Source organism: Scyliorhinus canicula, chromosome 23 (assembly GCF_902713615.1).
Source record: "Scyliorhinus canicula chromosome 23, sScyCan1.1, whole genome shotgun sequence".
Lineage (NCBI taxonomy): Eukaryota > Metazoa > Chordata > Chondrichthyes > Carcharhiniformes > Scyliorhinidae > Scyliorhinus > Scyliorhinus canicula.
This window is the reverse complement of record NC_052168.1, coordinates 8,126,733-8,143,020: the sequence shown is the minus strand read 5'-3', so window position 1 is coordinate 8,143,020 and position 16,288 is coordinate 8,126,733. Positions and strand designations below refer to the sequence as shown.

General features: G+C 51.6%; 1 protein-coding gene across 1 annotated transcript in view; it reads right to left on the bottom strand.

The window, feature by feature from the left end:
- Positions 1 to 16,288, bottom strand: part of shank1 (SH3 and multiple ankyrin repeat domains 1) — a 194,947-nt gene that overhangs the window by 20,601 nt on the left and 158,058 nt on the right. Inside the window, 1 exon segment of the mRNA XM_038783965.1 lies at positions 6,807 to 6,942. Coding sequence (XP_038639893.1) covers positions 6,807 to 6,942 — 136 coding nt within the window.

Sequence of the window (16,288 nt, the reverse complement as noted above, 5' to 3'; positions counted from 1 at the left end):
GTGCTCCATTGACAGAGGATCAGTTTTGAGGAAGTGCTGCACTCAGAGGGTCATAATTGAAGGAGTGCTCCACTGTCAGAGGGTCAGTACTGAGGGAGTGCTGCACTGTCAGAGGGTCAGTACAGATGGAGTGCTGCACTGTCAGAGGGTCAGTACTGAGGGAGTACCGCACTGTCAGAGGGTCAGTACTGAAGGAGTGCTGCAGCGTCAGATGGTCAGTACTGAGGGAGTGCCGCACTGTCAGGGGGTCAGTACTGAGGGAGTGCTGCACAGTCAGAGGGGTCAGTACTGAGGGAGTGCTGCACTGTCTGAGGGTCAGTGCTGAAGGAGTGCTGCACTGTCAGAGGGTCAGTTCTGAGGGAGTGCTGCACTGTCAGAGGGTCAGTACTGAGGGAGTGCCGCATTGTCAGAGGGTCAGTACTGAGGGAGTGCTGCACTGTCAGAGGGTCAGTACTGAGGGAGTGCTGCACAGTCAGGGGGGTCAGTACTGAGGGAGTGCTGCACTGTCAGAGGGTCAGTACTGAGGGAGTGCTGCACTGTCTGAGGGTCAGTACTGAGGGAGTGCTGCACTGTCTGAGGGTCAGTGCTGAAGTAAGGCTGCAGCATCAGATGGTCAGGACTGAGGGAGCGCGGCACTGTCAGAGGGTCTATACTGAGGGAGTGCTGCACTGACCAAGGGTCAGTACTGAGGCTGTGCTGCATTGACAGGGGATCAGCATTCAGGAAGTGCTGCACTGTCAGAGGGTCAGTACTGAGGGTATGCTGCACTGTCTGAGGGTCAGTACTGAAGGAATGCTGCAGCGTCAGAGGGCCAGGACTGAGGGAGCGCACACTGTCAGCGGGTCAGTACTGGTGGAGCGCTGTACTGTCAGAGGGTCAGTACTGAAGGAGCGCTGCACTGTCAGAGGGTCAGTACTGAGGGTGCGCTGCACTGTCAGAGGGTCAGTACTGAGGGTGCGCTGCACTGTCAGAGGGTCAGTGCTGAAGGAGTGCTGCAGCGTCAGAGGGTCAGTACTGAGGGAGTGCTGCACATTCAGAGGGTCAGTACTGAGGGTGCGCTGCACTGTCAGAGGGTCAGTGCTGAGGGAGTGCCACACTGTCACAGGGTCAGTACTGAGGGAGTGCTACACTGTTTGAGGGTCAGTACTGAGGGTATGCTGCACTGTCAGAGGGTCAGTGCTGAGGGAGTGCCACACTGTCACAGGGTCAGTGCTGAAGGAGCGCGACACTGTCAGAGGGTCAGTACTGAGGGAATGCTGCACTGTCAGAGGGTGACGATTGGGGGAGAGCTGCACTGTCAGAGGGTCAGTACTGAGGGAGCGCTGCACTTTCAGAGGATCAGTATTGAGGGAGTGCTACACTGTCAGAGGGTCAGTACTGAGGGAGCGCTGCACTGTCAGAGGGTCAGTACTGAGGGAGTGCTGCACTGTCAGAGGGTCAGGACTGAGGGAGTTCTGCACTGTCAGAGGGCCAATACTGAGGAAGTGCTGAACTGTCTGAGGGTCAGTACTGAGGGTGCGCTGCACTGTCAGAGGGTCAGTGCTGAGGGAGTGCCACACTGTCACAGGGTCAGTACTGAGGGAGTGCTACACTATCTGAGGGTCAATACTGAGGGTATGCTGCACTGTCTGAGGGTCAGTGCTGAAGGAGCGCGACACTGTCAGAGGGTCAGTACTGGTGGAGCGCTGTACTGTCAGAGGATCTGTACTGAGGGAGTGCTGCACTGACCAAGGGTCATTACTGAGGGAGTGCTGCATTGACAGAGGATCAGTTTTGAGGAAGTGCCGCACTGTCAGAGGGTCGGTACAGATGGAGCGCTGCACTGTCAGAGGGTCGGTACTGAGGGAGTGCTGCACTGTCAGAGGGTCAGTACTGAGGGAGTACCGCACTGTCAGAGGGTCAGTACTGAGGAAGTGCTGCACTGTCAGAGGGTCAGTACAGATGGAGCGCCGCACTGTCAGAGGGTCAGTACTGAAGGAGTGCTGCACTGTCAGAGGGTCAGTACTGAGGGAGTGCTGCACTGTCAGAGGGTCAGTACTGAGGGAGTGCCGCACTGTCAGAGGGTCAGTACTGAGGGAGTGCCGCACTGTCAGAAGGTCAGTACTGAAGGAGTGCTGCAGCGTCAGAGGGTCAGCACTGAGGGAGTGCCACACTGTCAGGGGGTCAGGACTGAGGCAGTGCCGCACTGTCAGAGGGTCAGTGCTGAAGGAGTGCTGCAGCGTCAGAGGGTCAGTACTGAGGGAGTGCTGCACATTCAGAGGGTCAGTACTGAGGGTGCGCTGCACTGTCAGAGGGTCAGTGCTGAGGGAGTGCCACACTGTCACAGGGTCAGTACTGAGGGAGTGCTACACTATCTGAGGGTCAATACTGAGGGTATGCTGCACTGTCTGAGGGTCAGTGCTGAAGGAGCGCGACACTGTCAGAGGGTCAGTACTGGTGGAGCGCTGTACTGTCAGAGGATCTGTACTGAGGGAGTGCTGCACTGACCAAGGGTCAGTACTGAGGGAGTGCCGCACTGTCAGAGGGTCGGTACAGATGGAGCGCTGCACTGTCAGAGGGTCGGTACTGAGGGAGTGCTGCACTGTCAGAGGGTCAGTACTGAGGGAGTACCGCACTGTCAGAGGGTCAGTACAGATGGAGCGCCGCACTGTCAGAGGGTCAGTACTGAAGGAGTGCTGCACTGTCAGAGGGTCAGTACTGAGGGAGTGCTGCACTGTCAGAGGGTCAGTACTGAGGGAGTGCTGCAGCGTCAGAGGGTCAGCACTGAGGGAGTGCCACACTGTCAGGGGGTCAGGACTGAGGGAGTGCCGCACTGTCAGAGGGTCAGTACTGAGGGAGTGCTGCACAGTCAGAGGGTTAGTACTGAGGGAGTGCTGCACTGTCTGAGGGTCAGTACTGAGGGAGTGCTGCACTTTCAGAGGATCAGTACTGAGGGAGTGCCGTACTGTCAGAGGGTCAGTACTGAGGGAGCGCTGCACTGTCTGAGGGTCAGTGCTGAAGGAATGCTGCAGCGTCAGAGGGTCAGGACTGAGGGAGCGCACACTGTCAGCGGGTCAGTACTGGTGGAGCGCTGTCCTGTCAGAGGGTCAGTACTGAGCGAGTGCTGCACTGTCAGAGGGTCAGTAATGACGGTATGCTGCACTGTCAGAGGGTCAGTACTGAGGGAGTGTTCCACTGTCAGAGGGTCAGTGCTGAGGGAGTGTTCCACTATCAGAGGGTCAGTACTTAGTGAGTGCCGCGCTGTCAGAGGGTCAGTACTGAGGGAGAGCTGCACTGTCAGAGGGTCAGTACTGAGGGAGCGCTGCACGGTCAGAGGGTCAGTACTGAGGGAGCGCTGCACTGTCAGAGGGTCAGTACTGAGGGAGTGCTGCACTGTCAGAGGGTCAGTACTGAGGGAGTGCTGCACTGACAGAGGGTCAGTACTGAGGGAGTGCTGCACGGTCAGAGGGTCAGTACTGAGGGAGTGCTGCAGCGTCAGAGGGTCAGGACTGAGGGAGTGCTGCACTGTCAGAGGGTCAGTACTGAGGGAGTGCTGCACTGTCAGAGGGTCAGTACTGAGGGAGTGCTGCACTGTCAGAGGGTCAGTACTGAGGGAGTGCTGCACTGTCAGAGGGTCAGTACTGAGGGAGTGCCGCACTGTCAGAGGGTCAGTACTGAGGGAGTGCTGCACTGTCAGAGGGTCAGTACTGAGGGAGTGCTGCACTGTCAGAGAGTCAGTGCTGAGGGAGTGCTGAACTGTCAGAGTGTCAGTACTGAGGGAGTGCCGCACTGTCAGAGGGTCAGTACTGAGGGAGTGCCGCACTGTCAGAGGGTCAGTACTGAGGGAGTGCCGCACTGTCTGAGGGTCAGTACTGAGGGAGTGCCGCACTGTCAGAGGGTCAGTACTGAGGGAGTGCCGCACTGTCAGAGGGTCAGTACTGAGGGCGTGCTGCACTGTCAGAGGGTCAGTACTGAGGGAGTGCTGCGCTGTCAGAGGGTCAGTACTGAGGGAGTGCTGCACTGTCAGAGGGTCAGTACTGAGGGAGTGCTGCACTGTCAGAGGGTCAGTACTGAGGGAGTGCCGCACTGTCAGAGGGTCAGTACTGAGGGAGTGCCGCACTGTCAGAGGGTCAGTACTGAGGGAGTGCCGCACTGTCAGTGGGTCAGTACTGAAGGAGTGCTGCAGCGTCAGAGGGTCAGCACTGAGGGAGTGCCACACTGTCAGGGGGTCAGGACTGAGGCAGTGCCGCACTGTCAGAGGGTCAGTACTGAGGGAGTGCTGCACAGTCAGAGGGTTAGTACTGAGGGAGTGCTGCACTGTCTGAGGGTCAGTACTGAGGGAGTGCTGCACTTTCAGAGGATCAGTACTGAGGGAGTGCCGTACTGTCAGAGGGTCAGTACTGAGGGAGCGCTGCACTGTCTGAGGGTCAGTGCTGAAGGAATGCTGCAGCGTCAGAGGGTCAGGACTGAGGGAGCGCACACTGTCAGCGGGTCAGTACTGGTGGAGCGCTGTACTGTCAGAGGGTCAGTACTGAGCGAGTGCTGCACTGTCAGAGGGTCAGTAATGACGGTATGCTGCACTGTCAGAGGGTCAGTACTGAGTGTTGCGGCACTGTGGGAGGGTCAGTACTGAGGGAGTGTTCCACTGTCAGAGGGTCAGTGCTGAGGGAGTGTTCCACTGTCAGAGGGTCAGTACTTAGTGAGTGCCGCACTGTCAGAGGGTCAGTACTCAGGGAGCACTGCACTGTCAGAGGGTCAGTACTGAGGGTGCGCTGCACTGTCAGAGGGTCAGTACTGAGGGTGCGCTGCACTGTCAGAGGGTCAGTGCTGAAGGAGTGCTGCAGCGTCAGAGGGTCAGTACTGAGGGAGTGCTGCACTGTCAGAGGGTCAGCACTGAGGGAGTGCCACACTGTCAGGGGGTCAGGACTGAGGGAGTGCCGCACTGTCAGAGGGTCAGTACTGAGGGAGTGCTGCACAGTCAGAGGGTTAGTACTGAGGGAGTGCTGCACTGTCTGAGGGTCAGTACTGAGGGAGTGCTGCACTTTCAGAGGATCAGTACTGAGGGAGTGCCGTACTGTCAGAGGGTCAGTACTGAGGGAGCGCTGCACTGTCTGAGGGTCAGTGCTGAAGGAATGCTGCAGCGTCAGAGGGTCAGGACTGAGGGAGCGCACACTGTCAGCGGGTCAGTACTGGTGGAGCGCTGTACTGTCAGAGGGTCAGTACTGAGCGAGTGCTGCACTGTCAGAGGGTCAGTAATGACGGTATGCTGCACTGTCAGAGGGTCAGTACTGAGTGTTGCGGCACTGTGGGAGGGTCAGTACTGAGGGAGTGTTCCACTGTCAGAGGGTCAGTGCTGAGGGAGTGTTCCACTATCAGAGGGTCAGTACTTAGTGAGTGCCGCGCTGTCAGAGGGTCAGTACTGAGGGAGAGCTGCACTGTCAGAGGGTCAGTACTGAGGGAGCGCTGCATGGTCAGAGGGTCAGTACTGAGGGAGCGCTGCACTGTCAGAGGGTCAGTACTGAGGGAGTGCTGCACTGTCAGAGGGTCAGTACTGAGGGAGTGCTGCACTGACAGAGGGTCAGTACTGAGGGAGTGCTGCACGGTCAGAGGGTCAGTACTGAGGGAGTGCTGCAGCGTCAGAGGGTCAGGACTGAGGGAGTGCTGCACTGTCAGAGGGTCAGTACTGAGGGAGTGCTGCACTGTCAGAGGGTCAGTACTGAGGGAGTGCTGCACTGTCAGAGGGTCAGTACTGAGGGAGTGCTGCACTGTCAGAGGGTCAGTACTGAGGGAGTGCCGCACTGTCAGAGGGTCAGTACTGAGGGAGTGCTGCACTGTCAGAGAGTCAGTGCTGAGGGAAAGCTGCACTGTCAGAGGATCAGTACTGAGGGAGTGCTGAACTGTCAGAGTGTCAGTACTGAGGGAGTGCCGCACTGTCAGAGGGTCAGTACTGAGGGAGTGCCGCACTGTCAGAGGGTCAGTACTGAGGGAGTGCCGCACTGTCTGAGGGTCAGTACTGAGGGAGTGCCGCACTGTCAGAGGGTCAGTACTGAGGGAGTGCCGCACTGTCAGAGGGTCAGTACTGAGGGAGTGCTGCACTGTCAGAGGGTCAGTACTGAGGGAGTGCTGCGCTGTCAGAGGGTCAGTACTGAGGGAGTGCTGCACTGTCAGAGGGTCAGTACTGAGGGAGTGCTGCACTGTCAGAGGGTCAGTACTGAGGGAGTGCCGCACTGTCAGAGGGTCAGTACTGAGGCAGTGCTGCGCTGTCAGACGGTCAGTACTGAGGGAGTGCCGCACTGTCAGTGGGTCAGTACTAAGGGAGTGCCGCACTGTCAGAGGGTCAGTACTGAGGGAGCGCTGCACTGTCTCAGGGTCAGTACTGAGGGAGTGCCGCACGGTCAGTAGTATTCTCTTTCAGTTGGAATGTGAGGCTGAGGTCTCCCTGATCAGGTGGATTTTGAACATTAATGACTGAGAAGAGAAGGACAGAATTGTTCTTCAATCCAGAGCAAGATTCATCTCTTGGCTCGTCATAGCTTTGTCTATGGGATCTTTCTGTGCACAGATGAGCTGCCATTGTTGTCTGCACAGGAACAGTGGCTGATGAACTGGTTGAGATGCAGATTGGGAGGCCCAGGAATGCCATTAAGTTCCAAATGGGCCTTTTCTCCACCCTGGAGGTACCGGCTGCCTGGGGACAGTTCAGGGGTCACTACCCAGCCCTGAACGGCCATTGCTCAGTGTGGGAGCCCAGGCTGCGGGTTGGCTGTTCACCTGTGGGCGGCGACCCTCACCCCGTGCGATGCTCCGACTTCCCCGAAGCGTCCTACCTTTCTTCCTGGAGGCTTCTTCCATGTCGGGGTTGCGGGTTACCATGACGACCTTGAGCATGAGGTTATTGCCGCCCTGCCGGATCATGTTCACCACCTGCCGGTGCCCCACCTTCACCACGTTCTGCCCGTTCACCTGAAAGCAATGACAAAGAACAGCGCTGAGGACCCGTAACGGCAGAACCCACTCAACCCACAAACTAATTGCTGGGGCTCAGAGCGTATCGATGCCAGTTGATATCACCATCGGACGGGAGGGGGCCAGAATAGAACCCTGGCTCTAAGGATCGTAACTGTTACTCGTTTCAGAAAGCGTGGAGGAACAGACCGGCACGGCCGCCAAACTTTTTAAACAACAAAAAAAATCATTTATTAAACATGAAAAGTTTGAGAATCCAGCCCACAATCCCTGTAAACCAAAAGACAACACCCCACTTTGAAACCAAGTGGCAGATGCCACTCAACTGAACCTCTGTGGATTTCTCCTCAAATTCCTCCCTCCTCCCCCAGCTTCCACACGAGCGTTTCCAGACGCCACTCTCAAAAAGATGCGTCTTAGAGTCTGCGTTCAAATACTTTCGCTCGCTGTTTTCAACAAGGATCCACTTCCGGGATTTTCCAACTCTCCTTTCAGTATTCCCCCATCTTGAATTGCCACATGTATTCAGGCTTCCTCGCAACCTGCCAGGTACTCGGCCACCAATAGTTTGCGACTGCTTCCAGGGCTGCTCCCAGATCACCAACCTTAGGGTTGTTTCAGACATCTGGATTCTCTCTCCAGCCGACTTCACCAAGTCTGCGCTTTCCAGCCCTGTCTTTAACTCCAACGAACAGCACCTTGTTGAAATTCCAGTTCCTTTTGTCCTGTCGATTTCAATCTTCCTGGGGCTTCTCTTTTCATTCACTGGTTTCTAGGACTAGCGTTCTTTACTTCTGCCGATGACTCCTTTGTGCTGCTCCTAAAGGTGGCCTCTGGTTGCTAAGCAACAGCTCAGTCCTTCTCTGAGCCTTCTCTGCTTTTCACGTCATAAACTCTCTAAGCACAATCGTGTTATGGGCCAGGGTTCACCAAAGTATATCATGGAGTTCACCTGACCTACAACTGTATATTGATTTTGGTTACGATGAGCACAAGAGCCTTTCTTCCAGGTGTTATTCAACACAGTTCTTATGCACTTTTAATCAAAAACAATTAAATCAAACTTTTAATCAAAAATTCTACGAATTTAGTTACCATTTGTCTCAACACACACAGTAAGAATTTTTTTCAACTACAAACATAAAGACCTCACACAGCTACAGTGATCTATTAATCTATTAATGAATTCCCCCTTAACTGTTCCAATTCAATAACAAGATCCAAGTAAAACCAGAAACCCCTTTTCACAGCTGTGGCCCAGCGCACGGCATTCTTACTGGTATAAGACCTGTTGGTGATACACTGTTCCCCTTTCCAAACAGCAGGTTTGACTTCCTCCCAGAAAGCAATTATCTCTTTTACGTTATCAAGTGGTCTGAAAACAGCTTTTAAAATGAAGAGAGAGAGAGGAACACTTTCAACGTGTGCAGTTCAAAACCAAGTCCAAAAACTCAAAGCGAAAGTAAAACCCACAGAGCCACAGCCCAGCTCCACCCAATGACATAACTGAAGCCATGTGATAAGACCAAAACATTTCTTAAAGGGACATGCCCATGCCAATGGACACAGTTTGAAATGAAACCAGACCCTCATACGTGCAATCACCTTTGTTTAAAATTACCCCTTTCTTACACAAAAAAGCTAAAATAAATTCGCTTAAATTTATACCTTATTTCTAATACCCAACATAGGGCGAACATAGATTACTTAAAACTACCTCTGCTTCCTGACAGGAGCTACAAAGACGCAACGTGAGTTTTCTCACACAAGTGGGGGTGAGAGTGGAGGTGATTGTGTTCGGGGGGGGGAGGGGGGTGCGTGGAGGGAGGCGCGAGATTCTTGTTCTTACACCTCAGCTTTCGTGGCATGGTTTAATATTGCAGATGTCGTAATTAAACGGGATTGAATGCATAAGCTTGGCTTATATTACCCCCGGGATAAAGAACGGTAATGGGTGAGTTGGCTGGGGGGCTTTTTGTGAAAAAAAGGTTCCGAAAGAATTTTGTTGAGAGAATTTGTTTTCCTTCACCGTGCGAGTCGAGGAAGTGCCTCTTTCAACTTTCTCCCGGTGAGACCACATTTTAATGCCCCAGACTTTGTGAGACCCCACAGTAAAACTTTGATGGGTGGGGGGGGGGGGGAGAAATGAGTCACTGAGTGGGGGTGAGGGGGTGGGCTTCAGACTTTGAGAAGGGGTGGGGAGATGACCTTCAATTCTTGAGTGTGGCTCCAGTCACCAAGATAAAAGATCTTGTAACCTGCAGTAGTCAACGACTGACGTTCATACGGTTATGGGTCAGGGTTTAGAGAACCCCAAAGTGTATCATGGAGTTCACCTGACCCACAGTTTTTACTAGATTGTGGTATGGGGAGCACACGGCCCACTCTACAGGCATGGTGTAGCAGAAAGTATTTTTTAAAGCAAAACAATGTTTATTCTATGAACTCAAGTTAACCTTTTTAAAACATACAGTGAACATCTTAGCAACCATTAATTCAAATACAACCTCCAAAGACTACAACACTAAGTAATCCTTTAAGCTTTCCTTTTAACATCCATAAGACTTAAAAACACCTTTATACAGAAAGACATCAGGCTTAACTTCACTACTGAGAACAGTTACCACGTTGAAATCAGCAAATGGACATTCATAACCTGGCAGAGATTCACACACATCCTGCTGTGATTGCAGCTTCTCCAAAACTAAAATGAAACCAAACCCACCCAGCAGCAAAAAGCCTAAAGCGAAAGTAAAAAGCTGACAGACAGCCCAGCTCCACCCCCTCTCTGACATCACTGCAGCTATCTAATAAACATCCATTTCTTAAAGGTACAGCCACTACAGTTATTCTATAAAAACACCCATTTCTTAAAGGTACACCCACTACAGTTATGCTATAAAAACACCCATTTCTTAAAGGTACAGCCACTACAGTTATGCTATAAAAACACCCATTTCTTAAAGGTACACCCACTACAGTTATGCTATAAAAACACCCATTTCTTAAAGGTACAGCCACTACAGTTATGCTATAAAAACACCCATTTCTTAAAGGTACAGCCACTACAGTTATTCTATAAAAACACCCATTTCTTAAAGGTACTCTCACATGACAATACTTTAAACATTCAATATAGAAAAACCTGTTTTAAAATTATTTTTACAAAAACGTTATCGGACCCGTTGGGTCCTGATGAGTCGTATGTTCCCTTCCCTCCTGTCCCAGCACACGGTGAGCCCGGAACAAAGTCGGACCATGCGTATCCTGAGGGTTCGGAGCTCATCCCAGATCTTTCCCAGCTCTGCAGAGGCCTCCATTTAGGCCTCCGAACTCACGACACTGCCAGGGATCTCGACCCAGGCTTCTGGAACTCCTGCTCTGGGGCAAAACAAATTCAGGTTGCTCCGGGGAGGAATTAGGACCCCTCAAAGGATAATCAAAGTACGGAACTGCCTCTCTCTCTCTCGGGGAAAAAAAAGCAACAGACGGGAGCTCAATTAGAAATGTTAAATCAGAGGTTGATACTTTTTTGACAGGCAGGGGAATTAAGGGTTAAGGGGACAAGGTGGGTGGATTTAGGATACAGCCTTAGGATTCAGCCTTGACCTCACCGATTGATGAAGCCAGCTCGAAGGGCTGAATGGCCTCCTCCCGTCCTCTGAGAATGGAGGTTGTGTTGAACTTGCTTAAACACTAGTTCAGCCTCAACTGGTGTACTGCGGGCAGTTCTGGGAGCCACACTGTGAAAGAATTAGAAAGGACACTAGCCCAGGTTCGATCCCAGCTCTGGGTCACTGTCCGTGTGGAGTTTGCCCATTCTCCCCGTGCCTGCGCCCCCACTACCCAAAGATGTGCAAGTTAGGTGGATTGGCCATGCTAAATTGCCCTTAGTTTCCAAAATTGCCCTTAGTGTTGGGTGGGGTTACTGGGTTATGGGGATAGGGTGGAGGTATGGGCTTGTGTAGAGTGCTGTTTCCAAGAGCCGGTGCAGGCTCGATGGGCCGAATGGCCTCCTTCTGCACTGTAAATTCTACGATTGGTGGATTGGCCACGCTAAATTGTCCCTCAATTGGAAAAGATGAATTGGGTACTCTAAATTTGTAAAAAAAAAAAGAAAGGTCACAGAAAATATTCACGAGAATGGTCACAGGGTTGAGGAACTTCAGTTCCAGAGTGTTACGTGTCAGAGTGACACTATTGGCTGGTGCAATTTCATGTGTTACGCAATGATGTCTTAGGAACATTTCACAGGATTTTCAGGAGTTCACCATTGTCCCCTGTTAGAACATAGAGCATACAGTGCAGAAGGAGGCCATTCGGCCCATCGAGTCTGCACCGACCCACTTAAACCCTCTCTTCCACCCTATACCCGTAACCCAATAACCCTTCCTTTGGTCACTAAGGGCAATTTAGCCCGGCCAATCCACCTAACCTGCACGTCTTTGGACTGTGGGAGGAAATCGGATCACCCGGAGGAAACCCACGCAGACACGGGGAGAACGTGCAGACTGCGCACAGACAGTGACCCAGCGGGGAATCGAACCCGGGACCCTGGTGCTGTGAAGCCACAGTGCCATCCACTTGTGCTACCGTGCCGCCCCCAGTTTGACCAGCATCTTGTAAACAAATCCCTTGCGCCGTGTTATACAAACTCAACCTGTGTCACCTCTGATTCTTTCTCACTGCGGCGACAGCTAGAGAGAAACTGCAACGGGATCTGGGCCGTTAAAAAAAAAGTTGGGAGGCCCAGTATTTCCAGGTGAGGGATTTTGTCCGGAAGCAGGAGCCGTCCTTTCCTCATCTGCCACCCCAGGGGCCACACGTCAAGGTGGTGTCAAAAACATGGGTGGGTGAGGTTAAAGTGTTGTAAATTTTCTAAGGAGTTGTCGGATTTGGGAGGGAGCCCTGATACAGGCAGTGAAGCGGAAGTGGGAGGAAGCCCTGAGGAGAGTAAACGCATGGAGGAGATAAAGTTTGCCTCGGGAGGGTCCGTGGAGGGGTTTGCCCGGAGATGGCAGCCATTCATCGAGAAAAGGTAGGATGTCGGCAGTGGGAGTGGGCAGTGGGCAGGAGGCGGGATGGTGGGAGGGTTAGGTATTTAGTTGGTTTGAGCACTCGAAGCCCTGTTGGCATGTTTTGTTTTATGGTTGTGTTTGATGTATATAAATGCCTCAATAAAATATTTTTCAAAAAATAAAACACGGGAGGAAAGCTACTCTCGATGACGGATGTGCGTGGGCCAGAGGGAAGAATGATCAGCGGAGATCCAGGCCCAGAATGAGGTCAGAGGAAATATCCTCCAAGGCAAAATCATTGTATCGGCAAGTAAAAACTCAAAACTCCAGTCCAAAGATGTGCAGGTTGGGTGGATTGGCCATGAAAAACTGCCCTTAGTGTCCAAAATTCTATGATTAACCTAGGACAAAAGTTCGACACAACATCGTGGGCTGAAGGGCCTGTTCTGTGCTGTATTTCCCTATCTATCTATCTAAATAATTCCTCGGATAGCGCAGAGTTTGTAGCGGGGGCGAGGTCGGCGAACCATCCGGTCGATCGCGATGGCTGCGGGAAGGGTTTCAAAAGGAAAACAGACGTCAGACAACGGCGAGTCACCGGGGGCTTAATTCGAATGGACGATCGACGTTTTCACTGCACTGTAGTGGGTAAAGCTGCAGAGATCGCGCACGAGGCACGAGCCGCGGGGACGCAAACCCTACGCGGACTGGCCACACTGCAACCTACTGCCTGGGAATCAATAGCAAGGCACAGACACAGCTGGTCGGCACGTGCGCTGCGAGTCTGTCTGCTTTGAACAGAGAGATAAATAAACGGCAGCAAAATCAGGCCGACGGCTGAGTACCACAGATCGGGTGCAACCCAAAAGCGGCGGCAAGAAAAGGCGCCATGGACAGGTTCGATGAGGAGAAACTCTTGTGAGGAAAGGTTCCAGTCGTTCCTTAAAGCCAATCAGACACCAGCAGACCGGCACACTGCAACCTTTCTCAGCTCAGCTGGGAGGAGAACATTCGTGTTGCTTCAGAATTTAGTCCACCCAGCTCAAAATGCAGACAAGTCACGTGATGAGTTAATGTCTGTCTCTCCCCACCCACTATTCATAGCTGACAGATTCCGCTTTCACCATCGCGCACAGGAGGGAGGGGGAAACATTTCACGATTTGTCACCTCAATGCGAAAGCTGGCAAAGAGTTTGGACAGACTTTGGATGATACACTTCGTGACCGATTAGTTTGTGGAGCCATCCAAAGGAAATTGTTGACCGAAGGTGCATTAACCCGAAAATCTGCTTTCGACATCGCAATGTCGATAGAACTTGCTGCGAGAGAAACTTCGCTGATTGGAGTTCGAGCCAAAATTGAAATTGAAGTGGTCAAGGACACATACCGAGGAGGACGTTGTCCAATCGCTGGTGGTAACAGGTTCAATGACTCCTACCTTCAGTAACCTCTCGAGTTCTTCTTCCACTTTAGCTCGAATAGCAGAGGGGTACGGTACGGTAAGGGCAGCACGGTAGCATTGTGGATAGCACAATTGCTTCACAGCTCCAGGGTCCCAAGTTCGATTTCGACTTGGGTCACTGTCTGTGTGGTCTGCACATCCTCCCCGTGTGTGCGTGGGTTTCCTCCGGGTACTCCGGTTTCCTCCCACAGTCCAAACATGTGCAGGTTGGGTGGATTGGCCATGAAAAATTGTCCAAAATTCTATGATTAACCTAGGACAAAAGTTCGGCGCAACATCGTGGGCCGAAGGGCCTGTTCTGTGCTGTATTTCTCTATATCTACCCACTTTCAAACACTCAGGCATACCCGGCATCTTGGGTTGACAGTCGAAAATGGAGTATTGTCGTTGGGTATTAGAATAATCCTTCCACCATGTCTGCGAAGTAGAATTCAGTAACAGCTGCACGAGGATTATCCCGGTGTAGTTGGAATGAAGGAGTTGAGTTAGAAGTACTTCTGCATCCCAGAAGTTGGGGTTATACCAATCCTGCACTGCGTTGAGAAATGTACCTCTACTACAACCTTTACATCCACAGGAATGGCCGACCAGGCCATGGCAAGGAATCCAGTCAAAGGACACATGATTTTGGTCATGGTTGACACGCATTCGAAGTGGCCGGATGTTGCAATCGTGAAATCAACAACTACGGAAGAGACCATAGAAAAGGCTTGACGAGGTATTTGCAAGATTTGGGCAAACGGAACAAGTTGCCAAGCGATAACGGTGCTCAGTTTGCATCAGCTGAATTCGAAGACTCCCTGAAGGGTAGGCCTCTGCCATCCAGCCACCAACGTTTGGCTGGATATTTCATACAATCGCTCAAGACCGCAGTGAAGGATTCGAGGGATAAAGGTTTTCTACCAAAACACGTCAATAGCTTTCTAATGGCATACACAAACACGGCGCTTTCAGCAACACAAAGCTCACTGGCTATGCTGATGTTCAAAAGGAAACCGCGCACGCACTTCGACCTTTTGACTCCCCCTTCAACAGCCAGGCAACAACATCTGGCGCAATGGGCTAGAAGGGAACAACCTTCCAAAAGCAGAGTCTGCGGGGAACTTGTTCTTGCGAGAAATTACACCTCAAGCGAAAAATGGACTCCAGTAATTGTATTGGCCAAAACGGGTCCGATATCTATACTGTACAATCTGACGTCGAAAGAATTTGGCGTCGGCATGCTGATCAATTATTGCCTGTATTTGGTGAGAGTACAGAATCTGTACCAGATGTTTTCATCACAGAGAGTATGGACAGCAACATGCCCGACTTGAAGGCTATAAAGGTAAGGCCACATTTGGAGTACTGTGTGCAGTTCTGGTCGCCTCATTTTAGGAAGGATGTGGAAGCTTTGGAAAAGGTGCAAAGGAGATTTACCAGGACGTTGCCTGGAATGGAGAGTAAGTCTTACGAGGAAAGGTTGAGGGTGCTAGGCCTTTTCTCATTAGAACGGAGAAGGATGAGGAGAGACTTGATAGAGGTTTATAAGATGATCAGGGGAATAGATGGAGTAGACAGTCAGAGACTTTTCCCCCGGGTGGAACAAACCATTACAAGGGGACATAAATTTAAGGTGAATGGTGGAAGATATAGGGGGGATGTTGGAGGTAGGTTCTTTACCCAGAGAGTAGTGGGGGCATGGAATGCACTGCCTGTGGAAGTAGTTGAGTCAGAAACATTAGGGATCTTCAAGCGGCTATTGGATAGGTACATAGATTACGGTAGAATGATGGGGTGTAGATTAATTTGTTCTTAATCTAGGACAAAAGTTCGGCACAACATCGTGGGCCGAAGGGCCTGTTCTGTGCTGTATTTTCTATGTTCTATAACTCGAAATCTGTTGCGACAGTCATCTAAGCAACCAGAGACAGTACCTGAGTCAGTTGCGCCAGCTGTAACACTGACCGATGTTCAGGAAGACACTCCTGGTACCCCTAAGAGCCAACATGTGCTCTGCCAAAACAAAACAGACCTCCACCCAAGTGACTCTCTTACTAATATGCATCTGTACCATAACAATGTTAGTTATGGCATAATGTGTTGGATCTGCGTTAAAGTGTTTGATTAAGTAAAAATGCCGGGGGCACTAAAGGAGTGAAGAGGGAGGAGTGATATGTATCGGAGTGACACCATTCGCTGGTGTAATATCACGCGCTACGCAATGACGTTTTAGGAGCGTTTCGCGGGCTTTTGTGGAGTTCACCATTGTCCCCTGGTTGACGGGCATCTTGTAAATAAACCCCTTGCACCATATTTTGCGGCTACAACAGAGAACGTAACACGTGGGTCGATTAGAGAAGCTGCAATTGGTTTCCTTGGGGATAAAAAAGGTTGAGAGGGGATTTGAAAGAGGCGTTCAAAATCATGAGGGGGTGCGGGCAGACCGGATAGGGAGAAACTGCTCCCATTGGTGGGAGGATCGAGATCGACAGAGGCAATGAGAACAGGAGGAGAAACGTTCTCACGCAGCGCGCGGGTTAGGATCTGGAATGCGCCGGCCGAGAGTGTGGGGGAGTCAGGTTCAATCCAGGCCTTCGAGAGGGAATTGGATTATTATCTGTAAAGGCAGAATGTGCAGGGTTACGTGGAAGAGGCCGGTGAATTGCTTATTTGGTGAGCTGGCCGCAGACACGATGGGCCGAATGGCCTCCTTCTGCACTGTAAAATGTTGATAACTGTGGGCTCGCAGAGTGACAGCCACATGACAAATGAAGATCCAGGAGTAACGCTCTTAAGGCTTAAAAAGAAAGCGTTAGCGAGGCATTTGTGAAAGGCCGATTAGTCAAGGTTAATGGAATCTGCTGCGTCTTTTAATGACTTT